This window comes from Equus przewalskii, chromosome 2 (assembly GCF_037783145.1).
Source record: "Equus przewalskii isolate Varuska chromosome 2, EquPr2, whole genome shotgun sequence".
Lineage (NCBI taxonomy): Eukaryota > Metazoa > Chordata > Mammalia > Perissodactyla > Equidae > Equus > Equus przewalskii.
The window spans coordinates 22920011-22940430 of record NC_091832.1 but is presented as its reverse complement, the minus strand read 5'-3'; the positions used below and the strand labels follow the sequence as shown (position 1 = coordinate 22940430).

General features: G+C 46.3%; 1 protein-coding gene across 4 annotated transcripts in view; it reads right to left on the bottom strand.

Moving 5' to 3' along the window:
• CSMD2 (CUB and Sushi multiple domains 2) overlaps positions 1 to 20420 on the bottom strand; it is a 592849-nt gene that overhangs the window by 481625 nt on the left and 90804 nt on the right. For all 4 annotated transcript variants that reach the window (XM_070594988.1, XM_070594992.1, XM_070595001.1 and 1 more), the window contains exon 3: positions 4874 to 4986. In XM_070594988.1, coding sequence (XP_070451089.1) covers positions 4874 to 4986 — 113 coding nt within the window. The remainder of the gene's footprint in view (positions 1 to 4873; positions 4987 to 20420) is intronic.

Genomic DNA, 20420 nt, shown 5'->3' with positions numbered 1-20420 from the left:
CAGGGAGACGCAATTTACAAAATGATCTACAAAAGGCCAGTAAGTGATGACAGGTGCTCAACCTTCCCCATCATCAAAGAGATGCAAATTATAACAACAAACGAGGTTTCATTTTTCACCCATTTTAATCAATGAAAATGATTTAAAACTCAGCAACATGCAGTGCAGGTAAATTGGAGGGAACGCTCTGTCGGTGGAAGTGTGCATCGTCTAACCTTTTGGAAGACGCAGCAGAATTATGTACTAAAACGGAAAAGCTACACACTCGTTGACCCAACAATTGCACTTCCAAGAGCTTATTCTAAGAAGATAATTAGATGAGGGTTTAAGTTGTATGTACAAGGATGTTCTTCACCTAAATGTCCACAGAAGATGACTGGTGAAATAATTGTGATATACGCAACCCACAACGGCTCCCTCACTGATACTCATTAGCGAGGACAAAGCAGGGCTACTTTTGTTAACACAGAGAAGCGTCGTCCTCATTAACCAAATTACAGAACTGCACGGATAGCATAACCCCAAGTGCACGTGGATCTGCATCTGTGCACGTGTGCACGTGTGCATGTGCAGAGAGCTGTCCAAATGTGCACGTGCTGAAGTTTCAGAGCTGAGGCTAGGCCCTCTGCAGTGGACAGGCAGCCCAAGCTGGGCAGAGTAGGACGAGGTCAGACCTGGGAGTCAGGAGGAGGAGGAAGAGGAGGGTTTGGTGAGGACTCCTGGGGACTCAGTGCTGATGAGGTTGCCAGATCTAGCAAATACATATACAAGACACAAGATGCTCCATTAAATTTGAATTTCAGATGAACAATGGATAACTTTTCTATTATAAATGTATCTATGAAATATTTAGGATATTGACACTAAAAAAATTTAAATTTTTAAAATTTAAACAAATTAGAATTCAAATTAACTGGGCGTCCTGTATTTTATCCAGCAAACCCAGCTAAGAAGCGCTGGACACCTGTCTCGTCGCCTCCATGGGAGGACCCCCACCAGCCTGGAGGGGCGGTGAAGCCAAGGCAGGCTTCCTGTGTCCGCCCCTGCCCTTGACATGGAGTCACCAGTGTCTGCCTTCCCCCAGTCCTGCAAGGAGGGCAGTGCAAGAAAAGAGGATAGTCTTTAGTGCCAGAAAAGTCACGTGAAAATTCTTGGCCATCAAAGAGCGTTAAGCTGAACACAAAACTTGCGAGTCCTAGCCCGTACGTCTGTAAGATGGAGATAGCAACGTCTGTCCATGGGGTTGTTGTGGGGATTAAATGAGATAATGTGTGTAAAGGGCCTGGCGTACCGTCTGCACTTAAGACAAGTTGATCCCCTTCCCTCCCGTCCATGGGCCGCAGCCCACGCTCCTGCCCCTGGGGGATTACAAGTCAAGCATCTCCTGTCATCTCCGAGGCAGACGACTGGCCTTTTTGATCTTTTCCTTGAAGCGGCAGCAGCTCTGAGCTGACACTCTTCACCTGACTTCACCTTCCTCCAGAATCCCCAGCTGCAGTTCGGCTCCTTATCCACACTCTTCCCTCTCCGACGAGGGTGGAGGATCAAACCCGCTTTGATAGCAGACGTTCAGGGATGGCAGCCAAGGGGAGCCACCAAGAGCAGGGCCCTGATGGCACTTTTCAATGGGCATGGTGACATCTTGAATGTAAGGAGGCCGTCCCGACTGGGGACAGCCCAGGCTGGTGGGGGGGTGCCTCCTCCTCGGGAGCCTGTCTGTCTGTCTGTCTGCTGTCCGGCACAAATGACTAAGGTGGACTCTGCCTTGGAGGGAGAGGCTGGCCTCTTTCCCTGGGAGCCAAATCTTCACGGTCCTTTTAACAACTAGATCTCCTGCTCCCCACAACAAGGCCCAGAGAGTTTAAAAAAATCTCCCCAAGGTCAGTTAGTTATAGGCCTAAGAAGCTAGAGTTTATCAGTAAATCCCCAAATACGGGATGATCCAGTGTTTTGTGGACAAACCCAGTGATAGACAGAGTCTAGGCCAGCCCCTTGAAGGCATGTATCACGTGCTTTATTCCTAGCACTGGCTGCCCCTCCTGGGTGCCCCTACCTCCCCTCCTTGCCTCTCCATTCTGGGTGTTCCAAAAGTTGGTGCAATTCACACTTCCAGATGCACAAGTCGCCCCATGGTCCAGTCCTAAGGCAGACCACCAGGGTTTGGCGATCACCACAGCCCTGGCTTCTCTGTGCCTGACTCCCTTGTTGGCACACACACATCTGGGAGCCACTCACAGCCCGTGGAGTTGGCAGAAACCCTGCACAGGGGTCTGCATAGGCTCACTCAGTCACCACCACCTGTTTGCTCTGGTCCAGGTTCTCCTGGGTCTTTCTAGAACCCATGACTTTGAGACACCGTTATGTGGCTGAGGTAGGACAGGCTCTTCCTTCTGCCCTCCTGGTCCTGCTGTGGAATGCTGAGCAATCTCATGTCTGGGCTGCCTCTGCTGTGCCAGGCAGGCGAAAGGAGGGACCCAGCAGCCTCTACTATAGCCTAATATTTTGTAACCTCTTTTGAACCCCAGACCCTTTGTGAATCTGACGGAAGCTCTAGCGTGGCCCTGTCCAGCAGAATTTTCCGCAGTGATGGAAATGTTTTCTATCTGTGCTGTCCAGTTTGGTAGCCATACACAGCGATTAAACACTTGACATGAGTTTAGGGAGACGGAGAAAGCGAATTTTAAATTTTATTGAATTTTGATTAATTTAAATACAAATATGCACATGTGGCTAGAGCCTACTACACTGAATAGCACAGCTCTAGACTGGGGTCAGCAAACTTTTTCTGCGAAGGAGCAGAGTGTAAACCTATTAGATTTTGCAGGTTACATGGTGTGTGTGGCAGAAACACAACTCTGCAGTTGTAGGGCACGCAAAGAGTCATGGACAATATGTCAACAAAGGGGCTTGGCTGTGTTCTAACAAAACTTTATTTACAAAAACAAGCCATGGGCTGGATTTGGCCAGGGGGCCATAGTTTGTAGATCCCTGTTCGAGACCCTTCCTAGAAAAAAATACACATCCTCATATATATTCAGAATTTTGCCTCTAATTTCAAGGTGCTTGCAGACCTTTGATGCCCAATCCCAGACCCTGCCTATGAATTCCAGGCTTGACCCTCTGATTTAAAGGGACTCTGTGATTGTACCCTCAGATCTGCTCCGGGGTACAGAGAAGTGCTTGCATTGTTCCCCACGGGGGCGGTGTGGTCAAGGGATTAGTAGGACATTTTTTTCCTAAAGCCTCATGGAAGTCCAGCCTCAGACAAACATCTACAAGGACTGCTGAATGAGGACACCACGAAGGCCCAACCAGAACCCCAGTTATCAGCCCTCCCAGGATCTCTGCAGGCACCAACTCTGATCACTGACTCATTGCCTCACCAGCCCCAAACACGGCCCATCTTCCCAAGGCCAACACATTGTAGAGGGAGCTCTGGATCAGAGAGAATTCAAGAAGCTTCTGAAGAGCCTCTCTTAGTCAGGAAATTGTAGCTCAAACTTGGAGAGAATTAGTTTGGGTTTCGGGCCAAAGTTTCAAGGTGAAGATGTAGTTAGGATGACCAAGATCACAGACTTGCTGTGGGGAGGAACTGATCATTTTTTCAAAAGAAATTGGCCTACCTCAGGAGACCTCATTTTAGAGATAGTTAGGTCTTAGTCAGGAGCCCTCAGTTAAAGGGACCTGAGTTATGTCAGGAGCCCTCAGTTAAAGGGACCTGGGTTATGTCAGGAGCCCTCAGTTAAAGGGATCTGGATTATGCCAGGAGCCCTCAGTTAAAGGGATCTGGGTTCTGTCAGGAGCCCTCAGTTAAAGGCATGTGGAACTTTCTCTGGAGCCTTCGCAGGAAGCTTTAGTTAAAACTGAAATCTTCTCGGGAGCCCTCAATTGCTCCAGTTACAGCACCCAACTGTGCCCCCCACAGCCCTACCACCAGGGGTGGTCTTTGCCAAGGACGTAGGAGTTGCCCTCCTTCATGGTGTATTCCTGGCCAAGACACAGATGGTATCTATTTCTATATTGCTGTAGCTTCATTCAAGAAAGTATCACTTATTAAGTCCTTGGAGGCAACAGAAAGAAAGATTTCAAATAACGGACATGCTTTACGGGTGTTATGTCACTACTGTTATTAATTATCATTAACAGTCTTAAAATATGCCTATTAATGATCTAACACAAAGTAACGGTGTGGGTCTTGGCCAAGAGCAGCATAATTACCTATTAATGAGATGTAAATTTCCCAGGGAAATGACAGAAATCTAGAAGTACCACCTTCTGAACTAACATAATAAAGTTAATAATAATAATAGTGTATAATCTGAAGATATTAGTGTTAATTTGAATGCTAACACATATTTAAGCAGGCTGAGAAAGTGGAAATTATTTGCATAACTCAAACCAAGAATCCCTAATCTGTGCTAGTAAGAAAACATTAATTGTTCTTCCCTGAATGATAGAAAACTGACTTTTTGCAGTCACTATATGGAGCAGAAATTTTTTTCAGTGACTTATTTTCTTTCTTTTACTTAGGGTTTATCTCTTTCTTATTCCCAAAACCAGACTGAGGCATCTTGTACAACTAAGCCCAATAGAAAACGGAATTGAAAAAACAAAAACACAACCAAACTGAGTTAAGGGGACAGAGAAACAGATGTTACCAGGCCCTGAGGATGAACTTCTCAGTTTCCTGGAAAGGCGGCACGGGCCATTTCAATCACTGAGTTACTGGTAAGTAACCAGCCTTGTTAGCACTGGCGCAGCCTCTGAATCTGAGGCAGCCGTCCCCGCGGCCGAGAGCAGCGCAGCCCCGCGCCTGTGCCCATTAGGACCACACAGGTTAGGCCCCCGCAAGCTGGGGCTGGGACGCACCTACCTTCATAGCTGGCACGGAAGCCCTGCGCGCTGACTGCATAGTCACTGATGAGGCGCAGAGAGAGGGTGCTGGCGGCGCTGACAATGGTGGCTGGCAGTTGAAAGCCTGTGAGCCTGAAAGATAAAGAGATGCAATTCAGGGGCGGCCAGTGGTGGAGTGGTTAAGTTCACATGGCCCACTTTGGTGGCTTGGGTTTATGGTTTCAGGTCCCAGGCACAGACCTACACACGGCCATGAAGCCATGCTGTGGTGGCATCCCACATGTAAAGTAGAGGAAGACTGGCATAGATGTTAGGTCAGGGACAATCTTCCTCACCGGAAAAAAAAAAAAAGAGGTGTGACTTAGGGAGAATGACCCCCTTGGGTACTGCACATCCATTAAGCATTTATTGAGCACCTGCTGGATGCACAATGCTGATATGGCGGAGGGAGGGATATGAAACATCAGGCATATGGAAGGTATTCAAAAACAAAGTGGTGATGAGGCAGAGGTGATGGAACCAGCAGTCTCCTGTCACAGAAACATAGAGGCTATTCCCCCCAAGCCATGGGCTATCCTCAACCTGGAGGCCTGCCTCCTTTATGTCCCTTCTCTTTTCTCCTTTTCCAGTTTCTTCTCCTGTCTCTTCCCTTTCTGGCTGAGATCCTTTGAGGCTCTGGGTAGACTTCCCCTCAAATTTAAAACTAATAATTGCCAGTAGACAATATTTATTCACATACTGAGGAAAATACATCCAACTCTAAGTAGCAGAATGTGGACGCTTCTTATCATAGGCTTTATTCTTTAAAAGGAATAAGTCTACCGCTTTTATACAAAAGATAAGTGCTTATTTTAAAAAGATGAAAGCAAAAACTAAAAACCCAATGCAATCTAGAAATAATCATTCTTGACAGTTGACATACAAAGAGGCGGACCAATAGATGGGATCAGATTCAATGAAATAATTTCATACAAGTGGGATCCTACTGTACATGCCTTTAAAATTAAAATGCTTATTTTTTTTTCCTGCAAGTTAAGTGAAGAAGAAGAAACAGGGGTGAAATGGAAGGAATTGTTGAACCTGAGATAATGTTTTTAGCACAAGAGATTCATTTTTAAAAAGATTCTTCTAATGTTAAAAAGATAAAATAACAAAGCTTTCACTGAATGTTTGGGGACATATTTTAGGAAAGAAATTGTCCTCCACTGGGCATGCATGCATGGTGGTCCCCACAGGTGACCTCATTGTGCACACAGGTGGTAGTGCAATGGGCAGTCTCCTGTCTACCTTTGTCCTTCATCCCATATCTGAGGCTCAACTGCCTCCCCACCCTTCAGGGCTCTGGGAAAGGATTCAAGGTTTACTTTTACCCCCATTTTTAAGTAGTTTGGAATAGCTATGATGCTCCTGGATCCCTCCCTCTACCTCCAATGGCTATATAAAATCTTGATGCACAGAGGTCCTGTAGAGAGCTTGAGTATTGGGTTCAGACTAGTTAAATCAGATATTTGTTAATGCCCACCTTGAACAGCCCTGTGCTAGATGAAGCCCTGGCCTTTCCTACCATCCTAATCTTACAGGATTCATGTTAACTCAGAATAAACTCAAGGAAAAGGGATCAAACTGTAGAATGGGTGGCCAAATAAGTTTCAAAGTCATCTTCTTTTCAGGTATAAAAACATCCAGCAAAGGATCCCTACCTCACGCCATATTCTCTCCTCTTCCCCATCTTTCTGCCCCTAACTCCCTTGCTTTCTCACGTGGTTCAAAGTTTATATGTAAAATAATGAAACCACACATGTTAGAAGGAAACAAACTATTTCTTTTTATCAACTTATGCTGGGGAAGGTCTTTCTCAGCATGACACGTTTCAAGGATTCCTTTGGTTTCTGCCTGCCCATCATTCTTCTAGGGAGCTGTCATCGCATGAGGTTCAGATAGGTACACCCCCTGCTCACCAGCCACAGAACTGGGCAAATGACCCACCATGGCATATCCCTGATCATTAGGAACTGGCTTAAGGGATGGAGAAGAGGGAAGGGGGCCAAAACCCAAGCAGGGTCATTTTGAGTTCTTCTATGGGATAGGATATCAAACAGACTCTGAGAGTCTTTTAGTTTTGGATTCTAAATGATTAGAATGTAAGCTTGGGACCTCCAGCAGACTTTTTACCAATACAAGGAGCCTATCTGCTTTAGAGACAATGATATCCCACATAGATACAAACAAAGCTGAGCCGTGAGGAGAGAAGATAAACACAGCACTGACGACATATTTTGGGGATCCTTAATCCAGCCATGCAGAGGGTGCTGTCTCTGCAGTGCCCGTTACACGAGCCGACATTCTTTCTTTGTTTGCATCCTTCCTTTCTTCCTTCCTTCCTTTCTCCCTCCCCCACCCTTCCTTCTTTGCTTTCTTTCTTTTATTTTTTTTGGCTTAAGCTAGTTTGGTTGGGTTCCATCTCTTGAAATTGATTGAGTACTGATGGATACAGCGTGAAACCCCAGAGGCCTTAAAGGAAAATACTGATTGATTTAATTGTGTGAAAATTAAAAGCATGCATGTGGAGCAAAAGAAACTGTAAAAAAGACAAAGAGAAAAATGCAAAGTGGAAAGATTATGTATAATACGTATGACAGGAAAAGGCATAGTGTTCATAATCTGTAAAGAACATTTACAAATCGATATGAAAAAGATAAACAGGTAAAGAGCAAAAGAGTAAAGGACACCAACAAACAAAAACAGTAAGATGATTCGCCTAATTCATGTCACAAATGTGAGAATGGAATCCACAAGACTAATTTTTCACCGATCCGATTGGCAAATATCCAGAATTGGCAAGGGTTAAGGAAAACCGATTGGGTAGTTATCAAAAGGATAATAAGGAAATACTACAAATTATGTACATACAGTTGACAAATTAGATGAAACGGAACAGTCCCTTGGAAAGCACAAACTACCATAACTTTCCGAACATGAAATAGATAATTTGAATAGCCCTATAAGTATTAAGGAAATTGAATTAGTAACTTAAAAACTCCACAAAAAGAAATATGCAGGCCTAGATGGGTTCACTAGACAATTCTACCAAACATACAAGGAGGAATTAACATAAATTCTATACAGTCCCTTCCAGGAAACAGAGGAGCAAGGAGCACTTCCAAACTTACTTATGAGGACAGTATTACCCTGATACCAAAACCAAAGACAGTACAAATAAAGAAAACTAAAGACCAATATCCACATGAATACAAACACAAAATTTCTTAACAAAATATTAGCAAAGCAAATTCAGCAATATACGAAAATAATTATAACCCATAACCAAGTGGGGTTTATTCCAAGGAAGCGAGGTTGGTTCAATATTTGAAAATCAATCAATATAATTCACCATATTAGCAGCCAAAAGTAGAAAAATCACACGACCATATCAATTGATGCAGAAAAAGCACTTGACGAAATTCAACACTCATTCCAAACTAAAAAGAAAAAAACAACTTTTGGAAAACTTAGAAGGAAACTTCCTGACTTGATAAACAGCACCTCCAAATATCTTATAGCTAACATCACACTTAATGGCGAGATTTGCCCCCAAGATTGAGAACAAGGCAAGGATATAACCATCCAATTGGAAAATCGACAAAAGACACAAAGAGACATTTCACTAAAGAGGGTGGCAAACAAGCACATGGAAAAGGTTCAACATCATTAGCCATTAGCAAAGTGCAAATTAAGACCACAAGAGGTATTATTACATACCATTAGAACAGATAAAAATAAAAATAGGGACAAAACCAAATGCTGGTGATGACGCAGAGCAACTGGATTTCTCCTACATTGCTGGTAGAAGGTAAAATGGTACAGACACTCCTGAAAGGAGTTTGGTAGTCTCTCTTTAAAGAAATACTACACATACACCAATCATAAACTCAGCAATCGCACTGTGGGACATTTATCCCAGAGAAGTGAAAACGCGTCCACACGAAAACCTGCACATGATTGTTCCTAGCAGTTTCGTTTGTTTTTGTAATAGCCAAGACTGGAAATAACCAAAATGTCCTACCACAGCTGAATGATTAAACAAACTGTGGTGTATCCATACCATGGAATACCACTCAGCAAGAAAAAGGAACAGACTACTGGCCCATAGAGCAACTTGGAAGGATCTCAAGGGCATGATGATGAGTGAAAAAAGGCTTGTCTCAAAAGGTGACATACCAGATGATTCCATTTATATAATATCCCGGAAATGATAGTAAAGAGATGGAAAGCAGATTAGTGGTTGTCAGCGGTTGGGGATGGTGAGAAGGAGGGAAGTGGGGGCGACTATAAAGGGGCAGCACGAGGGAGCTCTTTGTGGGGATGGAACAGTACTGTACCTTGATTGCAGTGGTGGTGACGTGAATCCACATGTGATAAAATGACACAGAAGTACGCACACACATTGCACCCATGTCAATTTCCAGGGTTTGACACTGTATGATAGTTACATTAGATGTGCCCATTGCGGGAAACTGAGTGAAGGGTACATGGAACCTCTCCGTACTATCCTTGTAAATTTCCTGTGAATCTATAATTATTCCAAAATGAAAAGTTTTTAAAGATTCTATATGTGGCTCACACTGTTTCTATTGAACAGCACCTCAGTCCTCCATTACGTCTGACCTCAACTCAGTCTTCCCAGACTGAGCCTTGAGCTCCCGCTTGGTCCTTGTCAGGCCCCTCCCTTCAGCTGCCTCTTGTCCATTCCAACCCCTGTGTTGCTCCCCTCCGCACACACACCTGCAGCACTGGCTGGGTCCTTGCTGGAAAAGGACTGACCGTCAGAACCGTAACCCTGGATCCAAGGCCACCACTCACCCATCCCTTGACTTCCCGCTGACTTGCCCAGGCACCCGCTACCCTTCCCCCAACCCCAGATATTCATGTCCGCTGATGACAGATTGCTACCCTCAATGACCCCGCCATTAAAACACCAAATTGTCCCCAATGGGGCCAGACCTCTATCTAGACCTGACCCCCTCATTCCCATCCCACCCGGTCCTGGTTGTCTCTACCTCCAAGTGGGCCCAACTCACAGCAGCTGCAACTTGCCTCTCACCCATGACCACCAGAATTATGCCCTTGGGTGTCCTTTCCGGACACTCAGCCTGGGGAGAAGTTTTCCTTCAACAACACACAGCTTCCCGGAGGAATCTCACATCTCACCAAGGCTTCTCCTGTGAGTCATCTCTGGGAGTGGCATTCTTCACACTGAGTGGAGCTTGTTGATTTTATTCCCCAAGTTACTTCCACGATATTTTTGAGTTGCCATTAAAGATGGCAGACCCTAGTTTCTTGGTACTATATTGACACAAGCTGTGAATAGCTAATGTATACTGTCAACAAACAATTACAGTTTTATCACTTGCAATATATGGAATTGCAGCTTACTAGGCATTTTCTCTAATCAGATATTTACCACCACTCTGTGATTTCCCAGGCTTGGTAGATAAATTCTAACATGGAGGATTCCTCAGAGGCGCTAAAGCTGGAGAGAGTGTGAAAGCTTGAACCTCCCCATCTGGTTACTTGAATCATCGTCCCCCTGCCCCACTGTCAGCTCTTCCCTCCCCTACTCATTATCATCAAATGGATTTTACACAAAGCTCACGACCCCCTCAAGTCAGGAAGAGTTACCACACTGCATGTTGCAATGAGCAAATAAAACTTTCAGACTTTCCCATCTTTTATCTGAAAAGTCTAAATATCATAGAAAGGAGTGAGACATCCTTCAATAGTAGAATCTAGCTTTATTAGAGAAATAGGGTAAAATGATGGCAAGAAAGGTAACAGCCGCCTCTTGCTGTTGGTTATCTCCCCATTGACTCTAAAATGAGCAGAGAACAGTTTCTGCAAACAGGTGGCATGGCCATAGATGTAAGCTAGCACTCATCTTCTGCTTTATCAGGGCTCATTGCCTTTCCCACTTCCTCAAGAACCTTCTCTTTGCTTCTGCCTCCCTGCGCAGAGTAACCCAAGGTCTTGGAAACTGGTGATGTCCATAACCCCAAATTTCTCACTCTCCCAGTTCACAATCCATCAACGGTTTCCCACCGTTCTCAGGATTAAGGCCAGGATCCTGAATGAGTTCCACAAAGCCTGTATGACTCAGCCCCTGCCAGATTCTCTGCCTTATATCCTGCCTGGCTCCAGCCCCTCCAGTCATCTTTGGTCAAGGGCATGGGCAGTGGTCACCCGAGAGTGCAGGCAACAAGGAGTACATTTCCCATGGAGAATTTGAAAACAATAATCAAGCAGACTTTAAAAGTCCACTTCTTATCCTCACCATCAGTCCGCACTCCAAACAACGCCAGTAATAAAATCCTTCTCCCCTACTTTCTCCTTGCCCTCCCCTGGTACAAGGCTGCCTTCAGTTCCTTCAAGATGCCGCCCCTCATCCTCAGGGTCTTTGCACAAGCATTTCCTTTTTAGAAGCCTCTCTCACGTTCCCTCCACCTGTTTGTCTAATTAACTGCTCGTCACTCAAATCTCATCACAAACGCCTCAATCTTATTTTCAGAAAGATAAGTTCTTGCCCTCCCAGCCCAGTCGGTCTATTTCACATCCTCATGGGTCCCTGTGGAAGTCCCTAGGACTCCTCACCACATCTCTCCAGCTTTCCTTCCAGACATGTGGTGGAGCGCGCCTCCCCATCCTTGCTGAGTGGGGCCCGGCCACGGCACTGGCTTTGCCAACGACATGTGGGCAGCGGTGAAGTGCGCTGTTTCCAGGAGGGAGCCCTGAGGAGCCTGCGTGCCTTTTGCCAAAATCCCCTTCGCTCCCCAACGGCAGTGATCCTGGGTGTCTGTCAGCTGGGGCCCCTGAGAGCTCCTGCAAACCGTTTTTGAACATGCACTATGAGCAAGAAATAAACTTTTGGTGAGTTAAGGCATTGAGAGTTGAGGGCTGTTTGTTACCAGTGTTTTAAATGTAGATTTTATGATTATTCAAGTATAGTAAAGACAACAAATCAGGAAACAATTGCCATAAACAAGAGAGTTGATTACTTGCAGTCTCCAGGAGGGGGGCACGCCAGGCCAGGCAGGACCACAGAGGGAAGCACCAGGGTCCTCAGGAGGTGGAAGGAGCAGGAGGAAAACGTGGGCAAGAGCCTTTACTGGGGTTCTCGCAGGGAAGAAGGCATGGAAGCAGGGTAGGCGTGTTTGGGATTGGCTAGTTTGAATAATTTCAGAGGGCTTCAGGTTGTGGGGACTATCCTTAGTTGTCTGACTCCTGGCCCTGGGGTGATCAAGGCAAGGGGACAGTGGCTCAACATGTGAAAGCTCAGTAAATGAGGTGGCTGGACCCTGGATTGGGTGGTTTGCATATGAAAGGCTCCCTCCCTGAAGGGCAGTGTGCTATGTCTTGGAATTAGCTGACCCTGGGAGGGGCTGTCCTCCTGGGTCAGCAAGGTCGCTAGCTGTCAAAGCATTAGAAAATAAAAACACCATTATTACACACAGCATAACACGATCCATCCTGACAACATCTTTTTTTCTGCTTTCCTAGGATTCATCACCATTCCTAATTAGATGTTTTGGAGTAAATATTTTTATTATTTCTGTGATTATTTTACTAAGGTCCCCCTGATAGACTGAAAACTCCATGAAAGCAGCGGCTGTGTTTGTTTTGCTCATCTTTGTCCAGTTCCTTGCCTATTTATTGTTGAACGAGGGAATGAATGAATGAATGAATGAATGGCAGGTTATCTGACATTTCCAGGGGCAGCTACACAGTGTCACAGTTCATCCGGTCGCTGGCAGTATGGACAAGAGGAGGGAGAGACTTCCAGACACGGTCTAAGAAACACCAACTGACTTTGGTAATTCCTTCACATACTCATGAAATGAGGTGAGATATAAGGAAAAAGCAGATTTTTTGCACATCTCTTTTTCCTCCCAATCACTCCAAGAAGAAGAGAAGGGGAAATCAGTAAGAGGAGACAAGGAAGCTCTTGGAGGGTGGAGCAGTGTGGTGAGGTGGGAAGGTGCGACTGCCCAACGCTGGGACCTGCGCCCTCTGTCTTTGTGGGGAGTGGAGAAGGTGGCAGAACCACAGAGGGGAATTGCCCTACGGGGCACCTGGCGAGGCTGGACCGCACACAGACAGGCTCCCATCCCAAGCAGAAGAGCTTGCGCTCCCCGACCCAAGCTTGGCACCGATTCAACTGAGTTGATGCCTCCCCTTCAAGTAACACTGGGGCCTTGAGCACATCTGCAGTGGCCAGTGTGGAATGAAGATGGCGGAGCCCTCTGGAAATGTTGTGGTCTGTGTAGGACCTTGTTTGAGGGAACCCCAACAATGGCGGAAATGGAATTTCTCACCTTCATGAGTGGGGTCTCAAGGTCAAATTTCTTTAAATGCAGTGATATGACGCTTATTCCACCCAAGGAGTGTTTGCAAATTCCTACCTGCAAAAGCAAAAGCTGGTTTTCTTACTCTAGGAGATAGTGACCATGTTTGAGAACTTCAGGGCTCTAGGTTGACCAACTACCAACTTCCTGGGCTGGGGCCTCTTGGCTTTGAGGCGTTAGTCTTGGGGTAAGGAGACAATGAAGGAATGCTGTCAGGTGAGGAACAGTTGAAGGAAGTGGGCATGTCAAGTAAAAAAGAGTTGGTCAGGATGAGAACTGCCTTCCAATCCATAAAGGGTCATACCTGACACACCAGTGTCCTCATGAAATGCTTAGCAATGGACCAGGACCACAAGGTAGAGGCTCCAGAGAGACAGACTTGGGTTCACGTACAGAACTTTGCCAGTCACACCTGCTTGGGGAGGGATGAGCCATCTCTCAAGTTCAATCTGAGTTTAATTCCTCAAATAATTATTGAATGCCAATGGGTCTCTGATGCTGAACCTCAGAGACGGGTCAGAACATACCAGCCTTTCCCCATTTGAGCATTGGGCCAAGCTCTCTGGGTCATGACTTTGCTTCCATTAGTGAGAGAACCAGTGGGAAAGACCAGAATGAAACTCTTGTCTCAATGAACCGCAATCTGGAACCTTGGAGTCCATTCGTACATCGGGGTGACCTCATTGCTGGAGTGTGTGTAAAACTTGGTTCCCACTAGATAGAGAAACATGGATGGGAGGGAAAGACTGAAGAGCAAAGTTTCATCGAAATGTCTTCCAGGCACATGACAGCCTTCTGAAGATGGGGGCATGATGCTGAGCCGTCCCTCCTTGAAGGCTGCCACGGCTGGTGCTCTAGACCCCAAGTGAGACCAGAGATCTGGTCAGCTTCAAGGACATCATGAGTGGGAATGACAAAGATAGACCGCCCCCTGGGTGATGTGGCTGAAGCCTTTGCCCGTTCCTTGGACTGCCTTTCTCCTCGCCTCAGTTCACATCTCTCTCCCCTTTGCTGTCTCCTCTCCACCACACTGGTCTTTCCATTTCCCTTGAATGCGTTATGTTTCTTCCCACCCCAGGGCATTTGCCTATGCTTTCCCTAGGGCTGTGTGCACCGCTCTCCCCCTTAGCCACTCAGGCTGCCACCACCTTACCTACCCATCTCCCACTAGCTTCTCAGGTCTCAGTTTGAATGTTACTTCCTCTGGGAAAGAGTTCAGGGATCCCTGATAAATGTGCTCAGAGAACAGAGTATTTTTCCTTTGTAATATTCATTCCAATCTTAATGGATTGATTTTCTTATTGAATTATGGTGATGTTTCTGTCTTAGATTCTTGATGGTGAGTTCCTTGAAGGCAAGCACTATGTTTAACTTTTCCTCTGCATCACTGTTGCATAGCACGCAGTAGATGCAATATTGTTTGGAACTGGATGTGTCCCCCCCAAAGTCATGTTGAAACCCTTCCCCCCAAGTGATGTGATGGTCTTAGGAGGTGGCGCTCCTGGGAGGTAATAAGGATTAGATGAGATGATGGCGGGGGGAGTCCCCATGAATGGATCAGTGCCCTTGTAAGAGTCGTGAGAGAGCTTGCTCCCTCTCTCTGCTCTCCACCATGTGGGGATACAACAAGAAGTGGGCAGCCTGCAACCTGGAAGAGAGGTCTCAGCAGATTCTCACCATGCCGATACCCTCATCTTCCAGCCTATGGAACTATGGGAAATAAATCTCTGCTGTTTATGAGCCACCCAGTCTATGGAATTTTTGTTATAGCAGCCTGAGCTGATTAAGACAAATGCAGAATGAATGAACAAATGAATATTTAACTATTACAGAGTGGACAGAAGAGGCCTCACTGTTGTCCTTTGAAAGGCCAGCTTACAAGGTTGACCCTTGGCTGGTATCAGAGAATGTGAATTTTAGGAAGGTTCCCCATTCCCAGAACTGATAAGAGTGGCCTCAACTATTTGTACAAGCATTATGGCTTGCACTGAACACCTGATTCCTCTGGGAGTCTGGAACTTTGTTGTGTACCAGACAGAGGGTGCCTATGTAATCTGCCCTCAGTAAAAACTCTGGACACTGAGTCTCCAATGAGCTTCCCTGGATGGCACCATTTCACATGTGTTGTCACAGTTCAGGGCTGGGGGGATTAAGCACGTTCTGTGTGGCTCCACTGGGAGAGGACTCTTGGAAGCTGGTGTCTGGTTTTCCCCAGACTTCATCCCATGCACAGTTTTCTTTGCTATTTTGCTTTGTGTCCTTTCATGGTAGTAAGTCATAACCATGAGTGCAACTAGATGCTGAATCCTGTGGGTCCTCCTAGCAAATCATCAAACCTAAGGGTGGTGGTGGGGACCCCCAACACAGAGGGTGACAAATTAACTCAACGAGGTTCTTCCGGAGAGTACAAATATTAGATTATTCTCCATGGGATATCCTAGGGTGTTCATTGTTTAAATAGAATTGGGAAATGCTGTGTTAAACAAAGGTGAGCCAGGATTTTTCAGAAAACAAAAAGATAAAAAATAAAGTGCTTCTGGGGGCTTTTAATAAGCTAATAGCAACCTTCCAAGGCAGAAATAGATTATATAACAGCTCCCCAACCCATCTGATTGCAGACTCTTTTAGAGCATGGCTCGGGCTGGAGTTCTGTGGAACCCTCCTTGAGAAATGATGTGCCCAGAGAAGACAGGTCCTAGAGCTCAGGCCATGGCCACATTGAGAATGAGGCGGCTGAGGATCCCAGTCTCAGAAGGTCTGAAACCCATAGGTCCTGAAAGACTGAAGAGATGGTCCTCGTGCTGCCCAAGATCTGGAGATCCTTAGAATAAATCCCTGTTTCTGAGGGTGATCTGTGCATGTGTCTTCCTTGCACTCTTAAAGAGCTCAACTAATACGGAATTATCCAGAACAAACAGTAATATAGCAAATTGGGTCTTTATTGAATGGTTTGCATTTAAGACTCTTAGCACATCAAACAGTGATATAAAAAAAAAAAAGAGATGCCAATTGACCTTGGGAATAAAAGAGTAAATGTAAGCAACATTTGTCACACTGACAGGCTTGGCAAACAGTGTTTTGATTTGCCAGCAGCCCTACTCCAGACAGCAGCCACTAGTTAGATACATAAACCATTAAGCTAAAAACAGAACTATCATTACAGGCATCATCTAGTAATTTGCAGGTAATTGACGGACATTAGTCATAATCACACACAGACACACACACACCCCCCTACAGACACATGTTCTCTCTGGTAATTCCCATCTGCATTTCATCAAGAGCTTCTAAGAACTGGGAAACTTGGAAAAATTGGGCTTTCTGTGCTTTTAAGTATATACTTCATAGACTTTTTTTATTCTTAGGGCATCCTGTGGGCTGGGGTACCACGGAACGCTCTCTGGGAAATGATATGCCCAGAGAAGGCAGGTCATGGAGTTCATGCTGTTGCTACGTTGGTCATGAGGCCACTGACATACCTGGTCTCAGTAGCCCTGAAACCCCTTAGTGACCAAAAATCTGTAGAGAGGGTTCTTGTGCTGCGCCAAGATCTGGGGATCCTTCTAATAAACCCCCATTCCTGAGGGTGAGCCGGCATTAGCCAGGCAGCTGCTGAAAAACTCCAGCTTAAGTCCAGAAGATCTTCTCTAAAACGTTCCCTTCTATCCAGAAAACATCCAACAGATCTACAAACCTCTGCTTTCAGCTGAACATGTACATTTATCTTTTTGGAGGCCAGGATTCCTGTCGGTGTAGCTGGGTGGGAGCCGCACGTCTCCAAAACACTCTCCAGGATGCACGCAGGCTTTGGAAGCAAGGGCTGGAGTCTTAGCAGGCCCCCCTGCTGAGGTCTAAAAATAGGGGAGCAGCACTGTGTGTTCAGAACACAAAGCCTCTCAGCCCGTCACTCTGTCAACACCCAGGAGTATTTCCCACAGAATTGCATATTCTAACTTTGCAGCAAGGAGTCCTGGATATTCTCTCCCTTCATGCTCTATCCCAACTCTTCCCGAAACACCTTCCACGGGATACTATCCAGTGCGATGTTAGATTTGCCTGAGAAAATGGGCAAATAGTTTTAGGAAATGCTACATACAAAGTAGCACCATGGTTCCCAAACTGTGTGCCATGGTACCCTAGGGTGCCACAGGGAATTTACAAGAGTAGAGAGAGAGAGATTTTAAATGTTCCAGGGAGTCAGTGATACTCAGTATCTGTTGGACATGCAAAGTACTAGCTCGAGGTAGTTCGCAGTGTCAACGTGAAGCTGTGTTCCATTAGGTGACATCCTATCTTTGCAAAGCTGGATGTCTGGTGGTTGGCGTGATATAAAGTCGGTGTCACGTAAAAATCAATATGGAACAGGATACGAGGGTGGTGGTGTCCAATCTGATTCTAAGGTTTGAGAAGCCGTGCAGAGCCCAACAGGTACACACACTCCATGAGTAAGCAATTGTGGTTATTTAAGGATGAAACAAAAATATGACTTTTTTCTTTCAATTGGTATTCATTATTTTTTCAAACAGCTACAAAGTTGTTAGCGTATAAATACTGATTCAGCTATTTGGATCTAACTACTTAATAAATGGAGCTGATAGGTATTTCTTTTACTCATGGAGCACCACAGAAACAGTTAATGGCACTTCGAACTGAGAAATGTTGGAAACCTCTGCATTAGTGTATTAAAGGCTCTGAGAAGTCCTGCAGCAAGAAAAACAGACAAACACAGTTGAAGCCAGCATGCCCTACACTTCTTGGTCCAGCACCCCCATGAACAGCCTTCTTTATGACATCAGCTCTGGAAACCTAGGCAGACGTTACTCAGGATTTGCGCTATGTTCTGATAGGTTCAAAAAAGAGACCAGAGGCTGACTTATGCCCATTATCAACACAAAAATTATTTCTCATCAATCATTCATTCAATAAATATCGATTGTGTGCCCTATTAAATGTCATGTGCTATGCTTGGTTCTGAGGATAGACACTTATAAGGAATGGACCTGGCCCTCAAGTGTCCACCCTCAAAGGGAGGCATTAATTACATTACTTTATCTGGAAATTCAGCCTTTTCTCCTCACCTTCATTATTCCCATGCTGGTTCCAGCCACCTCCATCTCTTGCCTCAGTTATTGCAATAACCTCCTAACTGGTCTCCCCACCTCCCCCTTGTCCCTCGACAAACCATCTCAACACAGCAGCTGACATGATCAGTTTAAGTCAGATCATGTCACTTCCCTGCTTACTCTTCTAAAGGGTCCCACTTGATTTGGGATAAAGCCAAAATCTTCATAGCAACCTAAATGCCCGGGCAATCTTCTGCCACCACTAAGCACTCCCACTCCATCACCTCTCCCTCTTTATCACCAACTAGTCTCCCCCTGCTCGCTGGCTCCAGCTGTAATGGCCTCTTGCTGTTCCTCAAACACACCTGGCAAGTTCCTGCCTCAGGGCCTTTGCACTTGCTGTTCCCTCTGCTTTCCCCAGTTATCCTATCTCTTATCTCTTCCTCACATGTGCATGGCTGGTTCTCTCATCTTCTTCACGTTTTTGTTCACACATCACATTTACACTGAGGTCTTAGATGACCACTGTGTTTAAAATTGCAGCCCTTGGCCTCCACCCACTTCCTGGCTCCTCTCTCTCTGTCCTGCATTTTCTCTATAACATTTATCACCATCTGACTTACTATATACTTAATTAATCCTTATTTATTAAGTTCACTTTTCCCCACTAGCATGTGAATTCCCTGAGGGAAAGGATTTTTGCCCATTTGGTCCCCTGGCCTGTGCCCAACATAGAGAACAGCGCCAGGCACACAGTATGAGTTCAGAAGTCATTTTATTATTGCTGAAGACACAGCGATGACGTGACACTGTAAGCGCAGTGATAAAGATGTGCCCAGGGAACTCCACATCCCCAGCCTGAGCTGACCTAAAAGGACAAATCCTGACCCAATCATCCCAAGGGCACGGAGGGTAATGGGAAGACACGGAGGTCATTTCAAGCAGAAGGGATGCCACGAGCAGAGGAAAAACAAAGCCCAACTTTACATGTAATTTATGAAATTGTTCTCCAACCACCGACAGGCGAACAAACAGATACACCAGCTGTTCAGCCCCCCCCCGCCCCCATTTGCCGTGACTGCTTAATCACCACTCTCCCCAAGAGAGGAGATTGTTCTGGAGGCTGCTCAGCCTTCCAGCAGATGCAGACTTTATTTGCCTCCAAAGGATCCTGGAAAACCCCGGCCCAGGTTGGTCTTCCGTGACAGGGGCTGAAGCCTCCGGCACTGTAGGTCAGGACGGTTGGTGGGGTGGAAATGGGGAAAGGGACTTTGACTTTGAGGAAGAGGGACCATGATGTTCCAGAAGATGTTGGCTCTGTGTCCATCTTCCCCAAAGCAGGCCGGTGACGTCCCCTATTTGGGAATAGGAGCTGCTCTCCTTCCATCAAGGCTGTGCTTCAAGTCTGAACCACATCAAGGGGCTCCAAGGAGAAGGTGGGACCTCCCTCGGCCCTCAGACGGTGCCGCTCAAGGATTGGCGCTCCCTGGAAGAGCTCTGCATTCTCTGTGCCTCGAGTACTAGGCAGACACAAACAGCAACAGTTGTCCAAGCATCAGTGAGTGGCCAGCGGTGTCCCTCCCTGGAGATTCTCCATCCTGAGGACTTGTGCCCACCCAGCTTCTGACAGCTGCTGGGGCCACCCTGGGAAGGGAGCAGGTGGAGCTCAAGATGCTGAAAATGTCTGCAAGAGGATGGGGAGGCTGTGCCAAGAGAATGGGGTGGCCCGCGCCTGCCTGCTCCTGCCCCAGAGGGCCCTTGCTGTCGGCCACCAGAGCCTGTTCTGAGCATGGTCGCTGGTCTGAAGAGACCAGGTCTCCCCATCAGAGGCAGCACTTTACTGCGGCCCCGGCCACACCTGTGCCCAGGTGAACACCAAGCATGACCATTATCGGCTGCTGCACCCCCACCCCCGGCAGGTGCTGAATATGCAAGAGAGGAGCTTAGGCCCTGTCCTTGTGAACTGGACAGCTGAGCCTCCTGGACACGGTTGGAGGGCGGGGCCAGGCCCAGGATACACAGGGCACCGTGTCCGCTGTCTTCCCGTGCTGCAGGGAACCACAGCCTTATGGAGGCACTGTGCAGATTCCCTTCTGAGTAAGATGAG